The 20932-nt window shown below is 19.5% G+C and overlaps 3 protein-coding genes across 3 annotated transcripts in view; 2 read left to right on the plus strand and 1 right to left on the minus strand.

Moving 5' to 3' along the window:
• LOC102675931 (putative thiamine transporter SLC35F3) overlaps positions 1-9636 on the plus strand; it is a gene marked incomplete at its 5' end in the record, with an annotated part of 11148 nt that extends 1512 nt beyond the window's left edge. The window contains 8 exons of the mRNA XM_006623539.2: positions 23-370; positions 447-575; positions 985-1174; positions 1250-1339; positions 1418-1547; positions 4390-4419; positions 5895-6331; positions 9444-9636. Of these exons, the coding sequence (XP_006623602.2) occupies positions 23-370; positions 447-575; positions 985-1174; positions 1250-1339; positions 1418-1547; positions 4390-4419; positions 5895-6324 (1347 nt within the window). The remainder of the gene's footprint in view (positions 1-22; positions 371-446; positions 576-984; positions 1175-1249; positions 1340-1417; positions 1548-4389; positions 4420-5894; positions 6332-9443) is intronic.
• Positions 9637-12778: 3142 nt separating this feature from the next.
• LOC102674411 (glutathione S-transferase 1-1) lies at positions 12779-15708 on the minus strand. Its single transcript, XM_006623525.2, has 6 exons — positions 15556-15708; positions 14874-15015; positions 14741-14799; positions 13991-14132; positions 13492-13609; positions 12779-13230 (listed from the first exon to the last, which is right to left on the minus strand). Exons 2-6 carry the CDS (start codon positions 15006-15008, stop codon positions 12989-12991), a joined length of 696 nt encoding a protein of 231 aa, XP_006623588.1. The 5' UTR covers positions 15009-15015; positions 15556-15708; the 3' UTR covers positions 12779-12988.
• A 1568-nt stretch (positions 15709-17276) lies between these two features.
• On the plus strand, positions 17277-20251 carry LOC102676071 (probable ATP-dependent RNA helicase pitchoune; the record flags this gene model as incomplete). The annotated part of the gene is made up of 8 exons (XM_006623540.2): positions 17277-17394; positions 17462-17722; positions 17777-18091; positions 18168-18469; positions 18549-18701; positions 18812-18982; positions 19516-19693; positions 19976-20251. Coding segments are annotated over 8 exons (1665 nt in total), but the record flags the coding sequence as incomplete, so codon positions are not given.
• Between the last annotated feature and the right edge of the window lie 681 nt (positions 20252-20932).

A 20932-nucleotide genomic window follows, 5' to 3' on the forward strand; every position in this document is an offset into this window, starting at 1 on the left:
CTTTCATATCTTTCTTTTTTAGGCGATTCCATATAATGCTCCATTCTTTACAACTTGGTTTTGTACAAATTGGGAAATTCTTTACTTCCCAGTTTATTTTCTTTGTCAATCTGCAAGAATTAAATGTAATACTCCATCCGAAATAATTGCAGAAAGTTTACGAGGTTTTCGTGACAAAGGATTTACCGGTGGTCGTTTCTTAATTAGATGTAGTCTTTTTTGTGGACTTTGGGTAGTTACAAATTATATGTATATTTATTCACTTAGAATATTATTAGCTACCGATGTAATGGCACTTTTTGCAACAAATGTATCTTGTGTGTATTTATTATCATGGGTTATTCTTCATGAACAATTTGTTGGAGTAAGGGTGAGCAGTATATTCACAAAATTTATAATATATCTTTAATTATTAATTAATGTATTTATGAATAAACCTATTACAGATAGTAGCAGTCATTTTATGCAATACTGGAATTGCACTTTTAGCATATATGGATGGCATAACAGGAAGTCCAACTTTAGGAGGTGTTGTTTTAGCAACATCGGCAGCGGCTGGTTCAGCAGTTTATAAGGTAAAAATCAATGCTTTTAGATTTTTATTATTTTAAAATTTCTTGCGCTTCAAACATGCTTATTATTTATTTCATTAAATATTATTCAAATATTTCTCAAGTTTTTTCTCAAATGCGATCATAATTGTTTATATTTTAAAAAAAAGATAATAATTATTTATTTGAATATAATAAAATAAAAATATAATAAAAATAACAAGATAATAAGCAAAGACAAGGCACGCTAAATATATATCATAATTGAGTGATAAGCATTAAGATTATAATGTAATTTATATGTTGATCTTTACTATGTTAATATTAAATATTGTTTAAATATTATTAATATCAATTATATCAATATTAAATATATCAAAATAATTTAATGGATCTTATAAAAGTCATATTATATAATATAATGTTAAATTAGGTGCTGTTTAAGAAAGTCATAGGAGAAACAACATTTGGTCAAATGTCTTTATTCTTTTCACTTATTGGATTGTGCAATGCAGCATTATTGTGGCCAATTTGTTTAGCTCTTTACTTTTCGGGAGCAGAAAGCATACAATGGGGACGATTACCATGGACAGCATTACTTTCGGCAAGCATTTTGCATTTAAGTTAGTATTTCACTTAACATTAATTATCTAGAATTCAAAAAAAAAAAATTAAAATTATATTTTGTTATTATTTAGTTGCAAACATGCTTGGTAACTTCAGTATTGCTTTGACCTATGACCTATTCATTACATTAGGATTGATCACCGCTGTACCTGTATCCGCAGGTACGGTAAAAATATAATTTTATTAATTTAATTTATAATAATCATATTTAATAATTGTTCAATGTCATGGTATTACAGCATTGGATGTTCTTTTATACGGAGCTCATTTTATGGGCATGAAATTGGCAGGAATGATTTTTATAGCAGTTGGCTTCTTTCTCGTGATGTTTCCAGATAATTGGCCAGATTACATAACCAGACTACTCCGGTATGCACTTTAAATATAATTTTTATATATAATTTTATGGTATGTTTATAACTTTTAAATGAATTTTAGTTTTTAGTTCTGTAGATATTCTAAACGTCCTATGTTTGTTACCTTTTTACATACACGTGTGTGCGCGTGTATATGTATGTATCTATGTATACATATATACATATATACATATATACATATTTATATATTTCTTCTTTTTGCAAGAATATTAAAATGTCGTTTATCTTGTTTTGCACCATAGAGGCAGTGTAGTCTCACTGATGTAGGATATGCTTGATATATAAAAATGGCCTATAAATATCTTTCTATTATTCACTTCTGTATTTGAATTTCTTTGAAGCATATCTAAATTCATATTTCACTTTGTGAATAGCTTTTAATAAAAAAGATAATATATTTTTAAATTATGCAATTATATATAATATATTTGTATATAACATTTTAATATTATGCATAAAATTATCATGTATATTGCTTCTGCTATCATGTCAATTCTGTCAATAATTTTAAAAATGTTGAAATATTTATAAATAAATAATATATGTTTTTACATTAAAATCTTATTATGTTATATTTTCATTGATGATAGTATTATATATTTTTTTAAAACGCTGTACGTTCACATGTATAGGTAAATTTGAAAGATTGATTCGGTCTAATCAAAATATTTTTTTATATTTTTAAAATATTAATTAAAAATGTGTGATAGTTCATATAATGATTTTATATTTTTGCTGTGTAGAAAAAATTCAAAGCAGAGAGTAGACATTTTCTTTGCCATTTAGAGGTACTTGTGTGTTTTATAAATTAACAAAAATGAAAAATGGCATTGATATTATTTTGCAGGATGCCTGGAATATGCAACAGGTTTAAAGTATAATTAAAAAAATATCTTTTATATCCAAGATAAATATTTCATGATTATATCATATATTGAATAAATTAGTTTTTATTCGTAGAAATGATAGAGTTACATGTTACGAAGCTCAAAGTTTATGCAATAACTTGAAATTGCTATCTTGTTAATGCAGCTTTTAGATACATGCAAATTGTGAAAATATATAGTAGTTAGAATATATACAATTTGCTAATTATTAAAAATATAAAAATTAATGTACAATATAATGAAAAATTAAATGTACATAAGTTTGTTAAATGAAAACTACTATTATTATTATAAAATATCTATAAAAATATTTAATTTATTTCTACATACAAAAAGTCAATTTTTAAAAACTAAATTATTTACAATCTAATGATTTTATCAGTTAATAATTAATTTGAATACATTATCGTTCATAATTTAATTTAAAATATCTTTTGCTATTAATTAAAGAATTAATTAAAATATATTTATATATATATAATTTTTGTATTTTACGCATTATAAAGAAATAGTTAATATTGAATTTTAATTTATAAAACAGAAGGATTTTTATTTATATTTGATTTTTATTCGATTATAAAATTTTATTGTTTTTTATATTATATTAATTTATCTTATTTTTTTATTTATTTTTAATATATTAACTATCAAAGCATTTGAGAATAAAATATAATATATTATATTCTGTCTCTTGTAATCGAAAAAGGACTTTTAAGTGTTCATTATAATTAATGATTTTTTATGTGTTTAGAATTTTAGAGAAAAAAATAAAATTTAAAAAAGAATTATAAACATACAAATAAATTATACATATATATCTTATATGAATTTTTATAAATTATTTATTTACAAATATTTTTTATAGTGATACTCAAAAAAAATTAACTGCGATTGATGAACGACATATTAATATATAATATATATATAAAAAAACAATTAAGAAGTAAAACAATAAGATTAAAATAGTAAGATTAAATAAAATGATTTAATAAATTTAATTTAATTTAATTCAATTTAAAAAATAGTAAATAAAATAAAATCAATTATATAAAACCAAAATATAATATGTAAAATAAATTATGAAGAGCTAAAAAATTTGTAATATTTTGTTTTTTTTTTGCGTTATTTATATTTTAATTTACATTTTCGCGTTTTTTTCCATTCGCTCACTTTATTGCTTATTTAGATATTTCTAATATCATAATTTTACATTATTCTATAATACTTTTTAATATTTTTAATATTAGAAATAATGATAACATATAAGAAATGATTGCATTTGCACTCATATTAATAAATTTACTAGAGTATGCGAAATATTATTATATTTATAATAATTATTTTTTAATATATTGAAACAAATATAATTAATATTATAATTAATATAAATATATTTTTTCAATGTTTTATCAATAAAAAATAGGAGACAAAGTAAAATGTATAAGAATTATAAATATAAGCAAAAAAAATTTCCCATAAATGAAATTTTGTTACATATAATATACATATAATTGATTCTATCTGTAACCACCATTTTGCATAATATATAATTTAAAATTTAATATATATATTTACAAGAAATATTGAAATATTTTGAATTTAAAAAAAAAAATGAAAAGTATATTTTTGATAGATTTAATTTTTGCAAAATTTAAATTAAAATTTTTAAAAAATTTAAAAAATAATTTAATTTAATTTTATTTATTAGTAATATTTCAATTTTTTTTTATTTAATTTTAAAGATTAAAAATACAATTTACTTGAATAGTTATATATTCAGAATTATTTATTAATGTTACTTTCAATATATGAATCAAATGAAACATTCAATTTAATTACATAAGAAAATACAATAAAATTGCTTGAGCTGCTTGTTGTGTTATTTGTGATTCAACGTCAACACTTCATCACTCGCTTCCCAACAATCAGGATTATATGCTGTTACAGAAACATAGTCCTCATGAGTTACAGTTCGAGGTAAGAAAAACAATCGCCTTCGTTTTATATGTTACTTACATCGAAAATTCATCTGTATTAATAATATGTTAAGCATTATTATTAAATAATATATTAAATGAATAGCATTGAATATGACATTGCTAAGTTATATCTTTCAATTATCTAATAAATGCAAAAGTTAATTACCAAATTATTTTTTTTAATTCAATAAAAAATAATTAAAAAAATATGATTGAACTAAATAATTATAAAAAAATATGATTAAACTAAATATGATTATTAATTACTAAATATTAATCTTAAAATTTTAGTATATATATATATATATATTTTTTTTATATTTTAAAACGTAATTTTTAAAATATTCAGATGAATTTTCTTCAAATGACAAATATAACGAAATGCATGATATGTCAAGCATGATGTTATGATACGTTTAATATCTATCTCTGCATTTATGAAACTATATGTGCTTCTTTTTTTTTTTAATTAAAAAGCATATATATTTGTCACTTTTATATATATATTATAGTTTTAATTTTTATTTTAATCTTAATGTATTATATGTTATATGAAATACCAAATTTTTTTTTGAAATAAAATAATAAAAAAAAATAATACAATAGATTTAATTTATTGTTTAAATATTATTGAAAAAAATATTGTTTGTTAATGTTAAATAAGAAAATTTTTCATTCGTTAAATTTTTCATTCGATATTTTCTTATGATATTGAATATTGATTTAATCGACGCAAAAATTCTATAAATACAAATTGCATTTTTCAAATATAATAATAATTAATATATTTTTTTATATTGTCTTTTTTCTATAAATATAAATTAAATAAAATTAAAAATTTATATTTATATATAATTGTAATATAATTCATTCAAAAATATGAAAAATTTTTTTTATATTATATTTGCATACAATTGTGAAAAAAAACTAAATTAGAATAAATATTATATGAAAATTTGAACATTCAAACTTAGATTAAACTTTAATTAATAGTGCTGAAATTTATATTCTTTTATATTTCTAGATATGTATATAGATGTTCATTGCAAAGAATTAAGAAATGACGATTTTAATTAATGAAATTCATTACAAAATTTTGAATCAATGAATTTCAATATCAGAGGCAAACATTTTTTGAATTCAAATCTATCAAAATCTATAAAAGACATAAAAGAAAAATTCAAAATTTTTAATGCCCTAAACTAAGATTTAGTCTTGATTTATATACGTATATGATATTTTTCAAATCAATAGGACAATGAAATAATAAAATAAAATGAAAAAATAAATTTTTCTTACTAGATTAACGAATTATTTATAATTTCCTTTAATAATGCATATAAATCGTGTAAAAAATAATATACTGCAACATAAAAAAAAAAGGATAAAACTAAAACCACTGTCAAAAGAAGCCGTCTACAGGTCCTTGCAGAAAATAACGAAAATATTGATAAAAGGGATTAATATACGCAGTACCACGGGCGGACAGCAGCGAAGGGGCACTTTTGCTAGAAGCCGGTATTCCTCAATTCAACAACGGCAATATCGGCTACGAAGTTACGGTGTTTCATCGGCATACGGTGATGGCCAAATGTTACTGCCAATGAACAACAGTAACAGCAATCAAGTTAATAGCAGCCAGTCAAGCAGCGAGATACTGATGACAACGAGTGCGAATCTGACGCATCGGCACATTAACTCGTCTCAGCAGAACAACATGGGTTCCGAATCCCAACGTCGCCGAATTCCTATTTCCATTACAACCTCAACCTTGACTCCGATTTCAACTTCCATCATGACAACTATCTCGACTTCGACTTCGACCTCGACCTCAACCTCAATCACAACCTCGACCGCAACGAATAATCATCAACGTTCCCATCCCCCTGGTCTTCAGAACTAATAACAAGGTATGGCTGAATAATAAAAGCCGCGAATCGAGGTTCTGAATTTATGTGAAGTTACATCGAAAAGAATTATTAATATTTTCGTAATCAGTTTCGTCGACAGGTTCATGTTTCTTTTTATGTTTCTTTTTTTTTTTTTATTTTTCACGCGATATCGTTGTAAAAATTAATTCCACAATATATCCAAATAAATAAGAAAAAATAAAATTAAAAAAGGAAATTAAACAATATGAAAGTTTATTTCATTTCGTAAAAATTATGTTGAACGATATTCAAATAGTTTTATATACGATTAATCAAAATACGATTCAAATGAACAATTCAAATTATAGGTTTATGAAGGAAAAACTATATCAATCTTTAATTGAATACAATTTGTCTAATCGATTTATTAATTATTTTGCAAAAGAATCATCATTCTAAATACAATTAAAATAAAATATATTAATTTATATCTCCTATTTTTATTTTCAGATTATTGAAAAATATTTTGTAAATTCTGTAATTTTTTCTATAAATTTATAACTTTTTGTTTAATATTAATTTTTACAAAGAAAAATGAAATATAGAAACAATAATGTCATATAATTTTTTATGAAATCAAGTGTTGTTTCTTATCTAAATTTTTCAGCAATCAATTGGTAAAACTCAGCAAAAAATTAAAAGAAATAATAAAAAAAAATAGTATGTGTATTGTTGGATTTAAAGAATTTTTCATATTAATCATAAATTTTATATAATTATATTAAATATGTATTTGTATGCATATATATATATATATTTTTTCTTTTTATATATGTTCAATATATTTTATCGTACGTATGTTAAATATATCACATTGAATATGGAATATAACTCATTTAACTTGACAACTTCAAATTACTTGCAATTTACTCGTTGTATGATATCCTAGTATTAAATATTTTATTTTTTATTAATGTATATTTGTTTTAGTTAATTTTTTACTATTCAATTAATTTATTTCTGTTATAGCCATACAAAAAATATCACTATTATAAATATTTCAATTAACTATTTAATTAATATACAATTTATATAACACAGTTGAACTTGTGTTATATAAATTGTAATTAAAGATTTTTATTTTAATTTTATAATAAATGCTATAATACTATGGTAAATAATTAACGTTTAGATTTAGATAAACTTTATACATTGTTTGTTCTCAGAAAACAGTCCAATTTTTCACCTGTCATCGTATTGAGATCTGCATGGAAGAAACCTTGAATATCGTTTTGTCGATGGTTTCATTTATTAAATTAAGATTTACTTATTAGTACATAGTTCGAAATATCATTTAAAATAACATTTATCTTACAGATACTTTGGTATTCGGTATTTTTGGCTTTTATATTTACATTTTTCAGTTAGCTTTTAATATTATTTTTCTTGTTTCATATTTTTCTGTTAGAAATCTTATTGAACAAATAATCTTATTGATAATAATAATTTATATGCATCGCTGTTCTTTTCATTTAATCACATAATTTTTATCAAAACGATTTTATTATGCAATGAAAAGTGAGTACTTTAATGTTGTCGAGTTAGATCGTTTTATATTTTAATATTTTAAATAACGAATAATCAAAGTTTTAAAATTTTATCCAATGATATTTGCCTTTGTATTATGTATAAATATGTAGGTATTATATATATAATCATTATATATAGAATATAATTGATATCCAAAAATTTAAGAAATGATTCTTCGAAATCTTCAAAATAAAACGAAAATCAAGAATTTGCTTTCTTTTTAATTATTAATAAATTCTTTTAATTATTAATAACATTAAAAAATATCAAATACGAACAATTCAAGTAAAAAAAGAAAAGATTATCAGAAAAATTTTTTCTGTGAAAAAAAAAATAGAGATGATAAAATATTTTATCGTATACTATTATTAAAGATCTTGCCCTATTTTAATAATACAATACAATAAAAATTTTTTTTACAAAAAAAATTTCAAATCAGTTCAAATTGTGAGAATATAGTGATTTTCAAATTCAATAATAGATAGCAACTTATCTCATATTATCTCATATAAATTATAGAATTACTACTTGAGAATTATATTATTTTTTATTTCTTAAACTATTATATATTTGTTCATATAAAAAAAATTATCCAGAATTATTTTCATTACTTTTTAAATCTCAATAATTAAGAAACAAAGCTGAAAATATAATTTTTATAATCTTGATTTTCGATTTATTTTAAAAAATTTTTTAATTCATCTTTTAAATTTTTGCATATCTGTATAATTGAATCATTAATTTTAAAATGTTAGTTTTTGGTAGGTTGTATTTTTACTAAAAGTACTATTACTTAGTATATGCAATGACATGCCTGCATTTAAGAATGACTTTTCCCTGTAACTAGATAATTTTGTTAGTATTTCTTTCTGTTATTCTTTAATGTAATATTTATTTAGATGTAATTTAATGGAATGAGAAGTCGTGATTAATGCTGCTTGGCGTTTCGCGTGATAATTTTCTTTTTTTAAATTTAGTTTATAACGTAACGTATTATTAAAATTTGCGGATATTTCTATTAATATTTTTCTATATTTAAAAAATCTTTTCTTTTAACTTATTAATTAGTTTTTACATAGTACATAGTACATAACGATTATTTACAGATATTTACAGATAATTTTATAATATATCTTACATTTTTTTGTCAAAAAATATTATATATAATATTATATATTTCATTTAATTAGTAAAATTTTTAAATATATTAAAGATTGACATATAGATAAAATATATTATAAAGATATTAACAAAATTAATAATTTTCTACAAAAATGTCTGAAATATTATTAATATAATTTAATTCAGTATTTTTTTTATTTCTTCTTTGAACGAAGAAACAAGCCGCAAATTTTAAAACTAAAGATGTGTAAAGCTATTTTTGTAAAAATTTTCTATAATTCATATCAAATTAAAAGAATTTTGTTCAAATTGTATAAGATAATTAGAAAATTTTTACAATTTAACCATGCTAAAAAAAGAAAGAAAATATAATACTTGCATGCAAATGAAGATGTTATTTAGAAAACCAGGAAACGAATAATCTAAGATTTAATTACAGATGGAGTAGAAGACATGGACATGGAGTATCAGGAGGTACGCAACGTGATGTAATTGATTATCGCACTGGCTATATAAAATCACATCTTCGTTCTCCTTCAGGAAGAGTTCGGTGACTACGTGTACTATCATTTCAGGTAGAATTAATTTGTCAAAACAGTAATATATGGAAATGTTTCAATTTTAAATATCTCGAAAAAATATTGATAACAAATACAAAAATCTTTGGCATACAAATTTTTAATTATATTAAAAATTCAATTTATTCGTCGTATTTGGTCTAAATATTTATTTTAGTTTATATTATTATTTTCAAAATTTTTAATTTTTTCTTTCAATAATTTTAAAATAAATATTATATTATAATTCAGTTAAATTATTTACTTATATTCATGAATATTCATGAATATAATGAATGAATATCTTTTTTCACTAAAATTCAATGAATTTTTTTTCAAATTTTGACATTATTTATTAAATTTTAAATCAAAATATGCGTTTACAATCAATAAATATTATTAACTAGAAATTATTAAATTATTAAATTAAATATATAATTTGAAAAATTTCTCTTTAAGATATATAGATTTTATCTTTAATAATTATCATATACACATATCTCTAAGAAATTTATTACTAAAAAGTATTAATTTTTTAATATTTTTTAATTATGATAAAATTCATTTATGATTTTCGATTTTAATAATATTTTTATTTTCAAAATTATTTCTTTCATATTCTTTTATGAAAGAAGATATATAAGATAGAATATTAAAATATATAAGATAGCATATTATATTATATTTTATATGTATATATATATATGTATATAATATGTATATATACATATATACACACACACAATGCATATATGTTTTATATCATAAAAGAGAAAAATATGATATTGAACAATCATATCTTTATAGTCAATAGCAGATTAAAAATAAGATATACTATAACTAATTAATCAAATAATTTAGATTTTTATTGATATTATAATTAAAAAATATAAATTTCATTTGAACTTCTTTTTTTTTAGAAACGTGATGTACAATAAAAATAATAGATATATTAAGTTTTTATTTCTTAATTATATTTAAATTTTAATATTATTCATAATATCTAGAAATTAACTTTAAAGATAATTAAAACTTAAAAAAAAAAAAAACAATACGTAAATTAGTTTGAAAGAGAAAATAAAACAATCTTAGAATTTAATTATATAAATGATCTATTAAAGAAAAATATTTAGAACTATTAATTAATATTTATAAATCATTCCTATCGTGTTACTCATCAAATAGATATGTAACTTTTTATCTCGATAATTTTTCTTTTCATAATAAAAATTCTCTTGAATATTTTATATTCAATATTTACATTTGATTTATTTACAATGAAATGCAAAAATTTTCATTTTTTTAGAAGCTTTCTATCAGTATTAGTAGAATATAATCAAGATTAGTCTAGAAATACATGATTCATATGTATACTATAAAGACAATCAAATATTTAACAATAAATGAAATAGATAACAATGAATGAAATAGATAATGAAAAGATTTTAATTTAATATGTGATGTATTTAATTATAATCTTATAAAATGCAATCTTAAAATTATTAAAATTAAATAATACTATTAAAATTATTATTTTATTGTATATATAATAAGATATATATATTTTATTATCTAACTTAATATAATGTTTTAACGATTTAATCTTAATTGATTATAAAAAATAAAAAAATTCTTTAGTAAAGTGTTTTTATCAACAAATAGTATTAAATTGCAAATTTTTTTTGTTCGTATTATCAAAAAAATATAAAATATTCGCTCAGTTAAATTATATAAATTATATATAATATATCAGTTATTTCTATCTATTTTGTAGTATAGATATGAATTTTAAGAATTATTTATCCATTTAAGATAATTACTCTTCCATTTAAGAATTACTTATTTCTAATAACTAAAATTAAATTATAATTTTGCATGATTTTATTTAGAATCTATGCAATCTGACAGTGAAAGATTGCAATATGACAGTGATTTATAAAATTGTTTGAACATATTTTATTAAATAATAAAAATATTTATGTTAGATTCAAATCTTAAAAAACAATATTATAGCATTTTATGTTTCATAATAATATTGTTTTCAAAACTTAAATTTAACATAAAAATTTACTTATTATTTATTATTATGAATATTATTTAAAATTTTAATGGCATGTATTCGAATATTTTCGTGAGCTACTATATGAAACAAAGTATGATACTACTTAAAAATATTATATATCAGAGGACTGTTTATTAAATATGTAGGTTATATTAATATATAATATTAATTATATATAATATTAATATTCATTCATATTATCAAATTAATATCCATTTTCTAAAGAATTTAATTATATTAAAGTCTATTAAAAATTATAGATCTCAAGAATTTTTAAACTTTTATATTATATATATGATAAACAAAATTGTATATTAAACTATCATTATGGTATTATTATTCCTACTCTTTTAAATAATCAAATCTCTGTTAAATAAAATCTAATGTAAAATTATATAATACTTGTATTTATTTGATAATATTAATAATATATCAAATTTATATAAACTTTTTCTCCAATTTTAAATGCAAATATAAATTTGTTTAATTTAAAATTATCCATTATTGATATCCATTATTGATTGTATAACTTTTTAAAAACGAGGAATTAACAAATAATAAAAGTAAATAATAACATTTATGATAATAAATAAAAAATATTAAACTATACAAATTTCAATTATTATTATTTAATATTATTTAGAAATAAATAATTTTGTAACTGTTTTCGTTTTATTTAAAACATATATATATTATGTATTATTTATGTATATTATATTATATATATATAATATATGTATATTATATATATATATTATGTATAATTTATGTATTATTTGACATATAGTGATTTCAAAATTTTCTTAAAATTCTTGAAAAATTTTTGAAAATAAATTGTGCATATTTAAATGTACTTAAAATGTACTCAAAGTATACAAAATTATAATGAATCTTTATGTTATTTTTAGTAAAAAAAATTATTTATATGATAAATTTACTAATAAAAAAATTTAAAATATAAACAATTGTATAAATATACAATAAGTTGTCATTATTATTTAAATTATTATTAAAATTTATTAAATTGTCATTGTTACTTGTTTATTTCAAAATTAGATTAACTTTTAACTCGAGTAAAATATCTTGTAATTTATAATACATACAGTCAATTATAGAAATCATTAAACATTCTATATAAAAAAATATAATTGTATCTATATAAAAAAAATATAATTATAGAGTATTTATTACATATATGTATATATAGCATAGCTTTAGTTAATTTGAAGTTAATGTTTAAAAAATTACAAATATATATGTCAATAAAAGCATTCAATTTATTAGAATATAATCGATATATTAACATCCAATTTTAACAAATAATTTACAAATATTTTAACATTTCATATAAAATTGTTTGTCAAGTTACTTATTAATTTTACGAATTGGATGGATTGGATGATCTATGTCAGATAAATCAGGTGGATTCTTCTCGTAATAATTAATTTCTTGCATACCTTTTGCGGCGATTTCCCATAATTCTGGATGTTTCTGTTTAAAATTGTTATACCATTTTTCTAAGTAAGGCCATGTATTTAATTTGAAATCGATAGCTTCTAGACACATAGTTGCAGTAATTAAGGGGAAATCGGCGATAGTCAGTGTATCTATTAAATAAATATAATAATTTAATTGTTATGTACTAATACAAATGATACAAAACAAAAAATCTTAAACTATTTCTTTTTGTAAAGTATATCAGTATTATTATATAAAAGTATATCAGTATTATTATATAAAAAATATTGTTTGTTTTTACGAATAAGAAAATAAATTTCTTAAATCAATTAAATTTTTGTACATTCACTTAAACTTTTTTAGTAACATCTATTTTAGAAAAGTTTCATATTAAAACTTAAAATACTTACTACCCGCAGCATATTCTGAATCTTCGCGTTGTAGATATGTATTAAAAACATTTAAAGCCATTTTCATTTTTTTCAAACCCAGAGAAGTTCTTTTATAATCGAAGAATATAGGAGCCATCTATACAAATATTTTAATAAAAATTAATTAAAAAATGTTACTAAATAATTGTATATTCAATTTTTTGAAAAATAATATTATGTGACAAATGTGATATAAGAAAAAAATATTACATTTTTATTTTTATAGAAAAGCAACTTTTCAAAATTCAAAAAGATAGAGAATTTTAAATGATTGACATATGTTAATCAAATACAGGAAAAATTTTTAATCGTTTCAATAAACAATGATATTTTGATTGCATTATATTTATTATTGTATTATTAAATTATATACAATTTGAATATTATACAATTTTAATGCAAATAAATCAATATGAATAAATCAATATAAAAACTTATAAGTATAATATTATATTGAATTATGCTTATTATTACTCACCACATATTCAGAAATATTACGATAATACATAGCCAAATTAAAACACAATCGATGATTAATTATTGCACGAACTTTTGGATCCTTCGGATATAATTTTCCCATTGTATCGTATTTATCACCAAGATATTGTAAAATGGCATTGCTTAAGTACATACGTATTTAATGAAATAAAATAAAAAAAAAAAATATGCATCAAAAAAGAAAATAATGTTAATATTATCTGTTCTTTCAATTAATGTTATATTTAAATTAAATATATATTTATAGTCTTAAACAAAATAATAATATATGTGTATTTATATATATATTTATTATTTATTTATTAACATCTACATAAAAAAACATATATCTGATACGCATGTATCTACATATCCAATTATATATAAATATACATTCTTGTTAATTAAAATTTTTAGAATTTTCCTTAAAGAAAAAATAGAATTTTCCTTTTCATTTTCAATAAAACTTTTATATACATTTGACATGCGTATAAATTTTAATCTATTTTGAAACTTTGATATTTAATGTATTATTATTTTGTTCAGAATTATATATATATATATATATATCATAGATATATATCATTATATTAATATATCGTTTATATTAATTTACAATATTAATTTTTAATATAAGTAATATGTTAAGTTTTATAGAAATCATTTGTTATAAAATAAAAAAAAGTATTTAATTTATCAACCTTTTTTTTTAATTAGGTAAGTAATGAAATTTATTTTAATTTATAAATACCTTTCTCCTATTACAAGATCATCATCAATTAACATAGGTATCTCTTTTTGTGGATTTAACTACAAAAATGATTACTTATTATATTACAATATGTAATAAAATATTTATAAATAAATTATTAAAATAAAAATACTTGTGCATATTTATCTGTCATATGTTCTCCCTTGTTAAAATCTACATCGATTAATTCATATTGAATATTTAAAGCTTTTAAAGCTTGACAACAAGCAAGAGATGGTGGTCCATCAGAAACGCTATAAAGTTTCATTATAGATCTAAAATAAAATATATTTAATATATGATTTTATTATTAATAAAATAAGAATTTAAATTTTTATATTTATTATTTATATTTTATAAATAATTTTTAAATTTCAATATGACAAAAATGTATCGATCTATCTTAAATTAAAAAATTTTTTAAATTTCATATCATTTTATTAAAATTTTAATTTTATTTAAATATTATCGTATATTTTTAATTTATCATTTTTTTCCGACAGATATATATAATAATAATTAAATTTAAATAATATCAAGAGTATTAGAAAATAAAAATAAATTATTGATGTTCATTAAAAATTAATTCATTAAAATTTTGCAAAAATCAAAAAAAAATTTTTTTATAATTATTTTTTTTTTGCATTTTATTTTACATATATCAATTTTTGTATTAGTATAAGTATTTATAATATATAATATTTATATTAATATTTCATATTACATTTCAATCACTATAATATATTTAATTTAAAAAAAAAGAAATATGTGTGCTAATATATATGTATTATAAATTTAAAAAAAATAATACTCACTTAAAAAAATCTAATTGACAATAATTTAGGACAGAAAATCGTGTAGTATTTATTTGAATGTCAGACTGCACTGATATTTTATAGCACAAAGTTCCTTTCTCTTTATTCAAGGTCTTGATGTTAATGATAACTTATTGGTTTATAGGATGATAATTATAAGATGATAACTAAAGTTATAATATATACAATAGTATTAAAATATACATATATAATAATATTTAAATATGCTGATTGTCCAGATTTTTGACTAATATATATGTTTATGTTTATAATAATACAATCTTTTATTTAATAATGTATTAACATTATTAATTTTTTTAATATTTAACATTTTAAATATTAATGATTTATTTTAATATTGTTAAATAAATTATTAAATATTTTTATCATTAGGTATTTAAATATTCTGAAAGAACTTGGAAAAATAAAAAATATAATTTTTAGGAATATATTTTATCTGATAATCATAAGTCTTTTCAATTAAGGATTTTAATCATATATTAAAACATATGTGTTCTAATATATGCTATATGCTAAATAAAAAAATTTTATTTTTATTGTATGTTAAATTGAAAAATTTGTATATTTTTTCTTGAATTATATTATTCTAATTATTATTTCTTGAATTATATTCTAAAATTTCTAACAATAATTCTAAATATATATTGAATCGAAAATGTTCTATTTTCAAAAAGATTTGTATTTTTTACATTAAAAATTGAAATGCGACTTATTTTTAAAAAAGAATGAAAGTATAATTAATTGGTATTCTATGTTTCGTCTTTAATAATGCGCAAAAAAATAAGAATAGCAAACAGTGGAAGAAAGATAAATTAAAAATTGTGAAATCAGCGCCATCTCTAGATTTCCATAAATGAAACTAATTAGATTAATTATTAAACAGAAAGTAATAAAGAAAGGACAGAAAAAAAAAAAGAATTGACTATTAATATATTTTGCGCTACAAAATTTATGCACTCTCTCTGATTAACCTTATTATTTTCTAAAATAATTAGATTTTTTCTCATTTTGTCGCATTCTCATTGGTTCTAATTTATCTATAGTATCTTTTTCCATGATTCTTAGTAACGATTGGTTGTTTTATTCTAAATATAAGATGTTTCATCTTTATATATAACTATATTCATAGGTTCACAAACTGAACCTATTAATAATTCAGTACCGCATGGATGAAATGTGTTTCGTTATTTATTTTATTGAGTAGATACTTAATTTATTAAATAAATATGTCAGTACCTGATAAAATATTGATGCGAAAAATTAAGAAACGAGAAAAAAGAAAATTTGAAATTTTAAAAGAGCGAGAAAAACAAATACAAAATGGTAAGTGTATTTATAGAATATAATTGAATATTTAATCTATTATAACTTATTCTTGCATAAAATTATTAATATTAATTGGTAATTTATTAAAAGATGAAACTGCAATTGAAAACTCAGAAAATAATATTCAAGAAAATAAAATAAATGATTTAAATAAATTAAAACGATATAATATACAAGAAAATGAATCAATAAAAAGTAAGTTGAAATTATTTATTTAAAATTTGTTATTAGTTTTTATTTGAATATTTTATTAATTGGTCAAATCAAAAATATATATTATATTTATATTAATATAATATATTATATTTATATTATGTTATATTTCTAAAAAAACAGTTATTTTATGATTATATTATATTATAGAAAAAAGAAAAAAAATAAAAAATGATAGAATATTACAAGATGACATTAATTGTACCAGAGAAGATTGTATTAATTATGCAAATAAAAATTCTACAATAGAAAGTAATATTGATAATATAACTGTAAATTGTAAGTATATATATATTTTATATGGATAGTTATGTGTATATTATTTTGATTTATTTTTATATTGTAGTACCTGGATCTACAATGGGCTTAAAAATAGTAAATGATATTAATTTCAAAATATTAGAAGATACAGTTTGTGAAAATACTTTAAAAGCAATAAAAGACATGGGTTTTACAAATATGACAGAAATACAAGCAAAATCTATTCCCCCTTTACTAGAAGGAAGAGATCTTGTTGGTGCTGCAAAAACAGGATCTGGAAAAACTTTAGCATTTTTAATACCAGCTATTGAATTAATTTATAAATTAAAATTTATGCCTCGTAATGGTATGTGAATAAGGAAAATATTTATAATATATTTTATTACATTATTATTTGTAGGTACTGGTTGTGTAATTATATCTCCAACACGAGAATTATCTATGCAAACATTTGGAGTCTTAAAAGAATTAATGAAATATCATCATCATACATATGGTTTATTAATGGGAGGTGCTAATAGACAAACAGAAGCTCAAAAACTTTCAAAAGGAATTAATATTGTTGTAGCTACACCTGGTAGATTATTGGATCATTTACAAAATACTCCAGATTTTTTGTACAAAAATCTTCAATGTCTTGTTATTGATGAAGCTGATCGTATTTTAGATATTGGTTTTGAAGAAGAACTTAAGCAAATTATTAATATTTTACCAAGTCAGTTTTAAACATAATAAATTTAAAATAATAATAATAATAAATATATAATTAATTATAAAATATTTTATTATAGAAAAAAGACAAACAATGTTGTTCAGTGCAACACAAACTAAAAAGACAGAAATGTTAATGACTTTAGCTTTAAAAAAAGAACCAGTTTATGTTGGTGTTGATGATGATAAAGAAAAGGCAACAGTAGAAGGATTAGAGCAAGGTTATGTTGCATGTCCCAGTGAAAAAAGATTTTTACTTTTATTCACTTTCTTGAAAAAAAACAGAAAGAAAAAAATCATGGTTTTCTTCAGTTCATGCATGTCAGTTAAATATCATCATGAACTTTTAAATTACATTGATTTGCCAGTATTAAGTATACATGTATGATCATGTAATATAAAGAGTTTGTACTTAACGTAAAAAATAAGATTTTTATATTATATATTTAATTATTTAATAGGGAAAACAAAAACAGACAAAAAGAACAACAACATTTTTCCAATTCTGTAATGCTTCTTCTGGTATTCTTCTCTGTACTGATGTAGCTGCACGTGGTCTTGATATACCAGCTGTTGATTGGATTGTACAATATGATCCTCCAGATGATCCTAAAGTAAATTTCTTATAACATATAAAATTTTAAAATTCATATATTCGAAATAAATCTTTTATATATCATATAAAAAGCTGATAATGCTAATGTAAAAATGAATATTATTTTAGGAATATATTCATCGTGTAGGTAGAACAGCTCGTGGAGAAGGTAGCAGTGGTCATGCTTTACTTATTTTAAGACCAGAAGAACTTGGCTTTCTTCGTTATCTCAAACAAGCTAAAGTACCTGTAAATGAATTTGATTTTTCATGGAATAAAATTGCTGATATTCAATTACAAGTAAGTATATAAATTTTCTTTTCTATTATATATGTATATAATAGAATATATATATATTCTATATAATTAAACACTTTTAAAATTTGAAAAATTTTATATTTGTTATATTCATTATATTATTAAATTTTTTTTATTATTTATTATTATGAGATTAAGTTGTGTTAGACTTTCTTAGCAAGTCAATTTTAAAACAATATAAAAAAAATACGTATAAATATAAATTTTAATATTTTCATACTATTTCCAATTTTTTATTTAGTCTTTTTAGATTTTGTTTTAAATTAATTGCAAATGATATACTTTTTAAATAAATCAATTCATAGTTATTATTTATATTTATTGTTTAAATTTATTTAATATTAAATTAAAAATTTCTTATTATATTTAAATATTAAGAAAATTTTATAAATTTATTATAATTATATATTTATTATAATATTTATTTAGCAACAATTGTTATTTTGTTATATACTAATTATGACTATTTTAATTTTGTTATATTAAAATAAATAAATTGCTCTTTATCTTTTTAGCTTGAAAAATTGATTTCAAAGAATTATTTCCTTAATATGTCAGCAAAAGAAGCATTTAAAGCATATGTGAGAGCATATGATTCTCATCATTTGAAACAAATTTTTAACATTGAAACATTGGACTTAGCAAAAGTTGCAAAATCTTTTGGATTTGTTGTTCCTCCAACTGTGGATTTAAGTATCCTTTTTAATATTATATATAATTATTAATAATTTAAATTTTAGATTTTATTTAATTCTAATTATTACATTTATTATATCTTTATAAAAAATTAAATTTATTTATATAAAATATTGAAAATATTTTATTTCTTACATTTATAGAGTTTATAAACTATAGAAAATCTTTTGTTTATTATTTATACAAATTTTTATATGGATTATTTTATTTTTTTTTTTTATGTTTTTATATTATAACAATTATAAAAAATATTTTTTTCTTAACATCGTATTACTGTAGAAGTGGGAGTTAGTAAAAATTCACGTCCTCGAAAGAAATTAGGTGAAGGCGGTTATGGATACTTCAAAAACATGAACAATTTAAATTCAGAAAAACAATTACAACGCAGTAAAACTTATCGTTTAATAAATAAACATACAAAAGATAATCGACAGTTTGTTAGATAACTATTTATATAAATATTTCTAGTAAATTTAATAATTTTTATAAATATTTTACGATTTTTGTTTATACATTTATTATTATTTATAACAATTTAAAAATCAATAACAATTTAAAAATCAATATGTTATTTGAGAAAAACATAGTTATTATAAAATTCAATACTTTTTACAATATACACATAAATTATACATAAATTAGTTATTATTTTTTACATTAGTATTTAAATTTAATTTACAGTTTAATTGTGATTTTTACTATTAAATAATTTCATAAAAAAATAACAAAACTAAAAAATATCTAATAACTGGCAAAAATGACAAGAGAAATACTTTATAATGTGTGACACCTACGCTATTTCTCAGTAGGACCATATATGGTACATGTATGACGTCAACGTTACTTTACATTACCAATACATGTGTGTAGGCGTGTGGATATGGCATGTAGGCGCAAAAGGTAACGCTCGTAGAACAGTAAGGTAGCAGACTTTAATATTGATTGTTATTTTTGAATATATCTTTATAGATTATTACTTACACTTTTTAGATATATAAATATATAAATATATGTATGTTTTTGGAATTTATAAACATAATATGTATTAAATATTAAAAAACAACATATTGATATATTGTATATGTATTGAATTTAATGTTAGATTTGTAACGTAATCAACGTTAATAAAAACGTTAATATAAAAACAGATACCAATTAAAAATTTGTTTTTATAAAAATTGTTTTTATAAAATTAAAAAAAATTGACTTTTTATATTGAAAATTTAATAAATTAGT

Source organism: Apis dorsata, unplaced genomic scaffold (genome assembly GCF_000469605.1).
Source record: "Apis dorsata unplaced genomic scaffold, Apis dorsata 1.3 scaffold_899, whole genome shotgun sequence".
Taxonomy (NCBI): domain Eukaryota; kingdom Metazoa; phylum Arthropoda; class Insecta; order Hymenoptera; family Apidae; genus Apis; species Apis dorsata.

What these genes read in the sequence shown, in the direction of transcription:
- LOC102674411 (XM_006623525.2), bottom strand. Translation starts at nt 15,008, where the DNA reads ATGAAACTTTATAGCGTTTCTGATGGACCACCATCTCTTGCTTGTTGT. An exon ending in TGACAGATAAATATGCACAA is followed by an intron (nt 14,800 to 14,873) that starts GTATTTTTATTT and finishes TCATTTTTGTAG; the next exon opens with TTAAATCCACAAAAAGAGAT. An exon ending in TTCAGAATATGCTGCGGGTA is followed by an intron (nt 13,231 to 13,491) that starts GTAAGTATTTTA and finishes TTTATTTAATAG; the next exon opens with ATACACTGACTATCGCCGAT.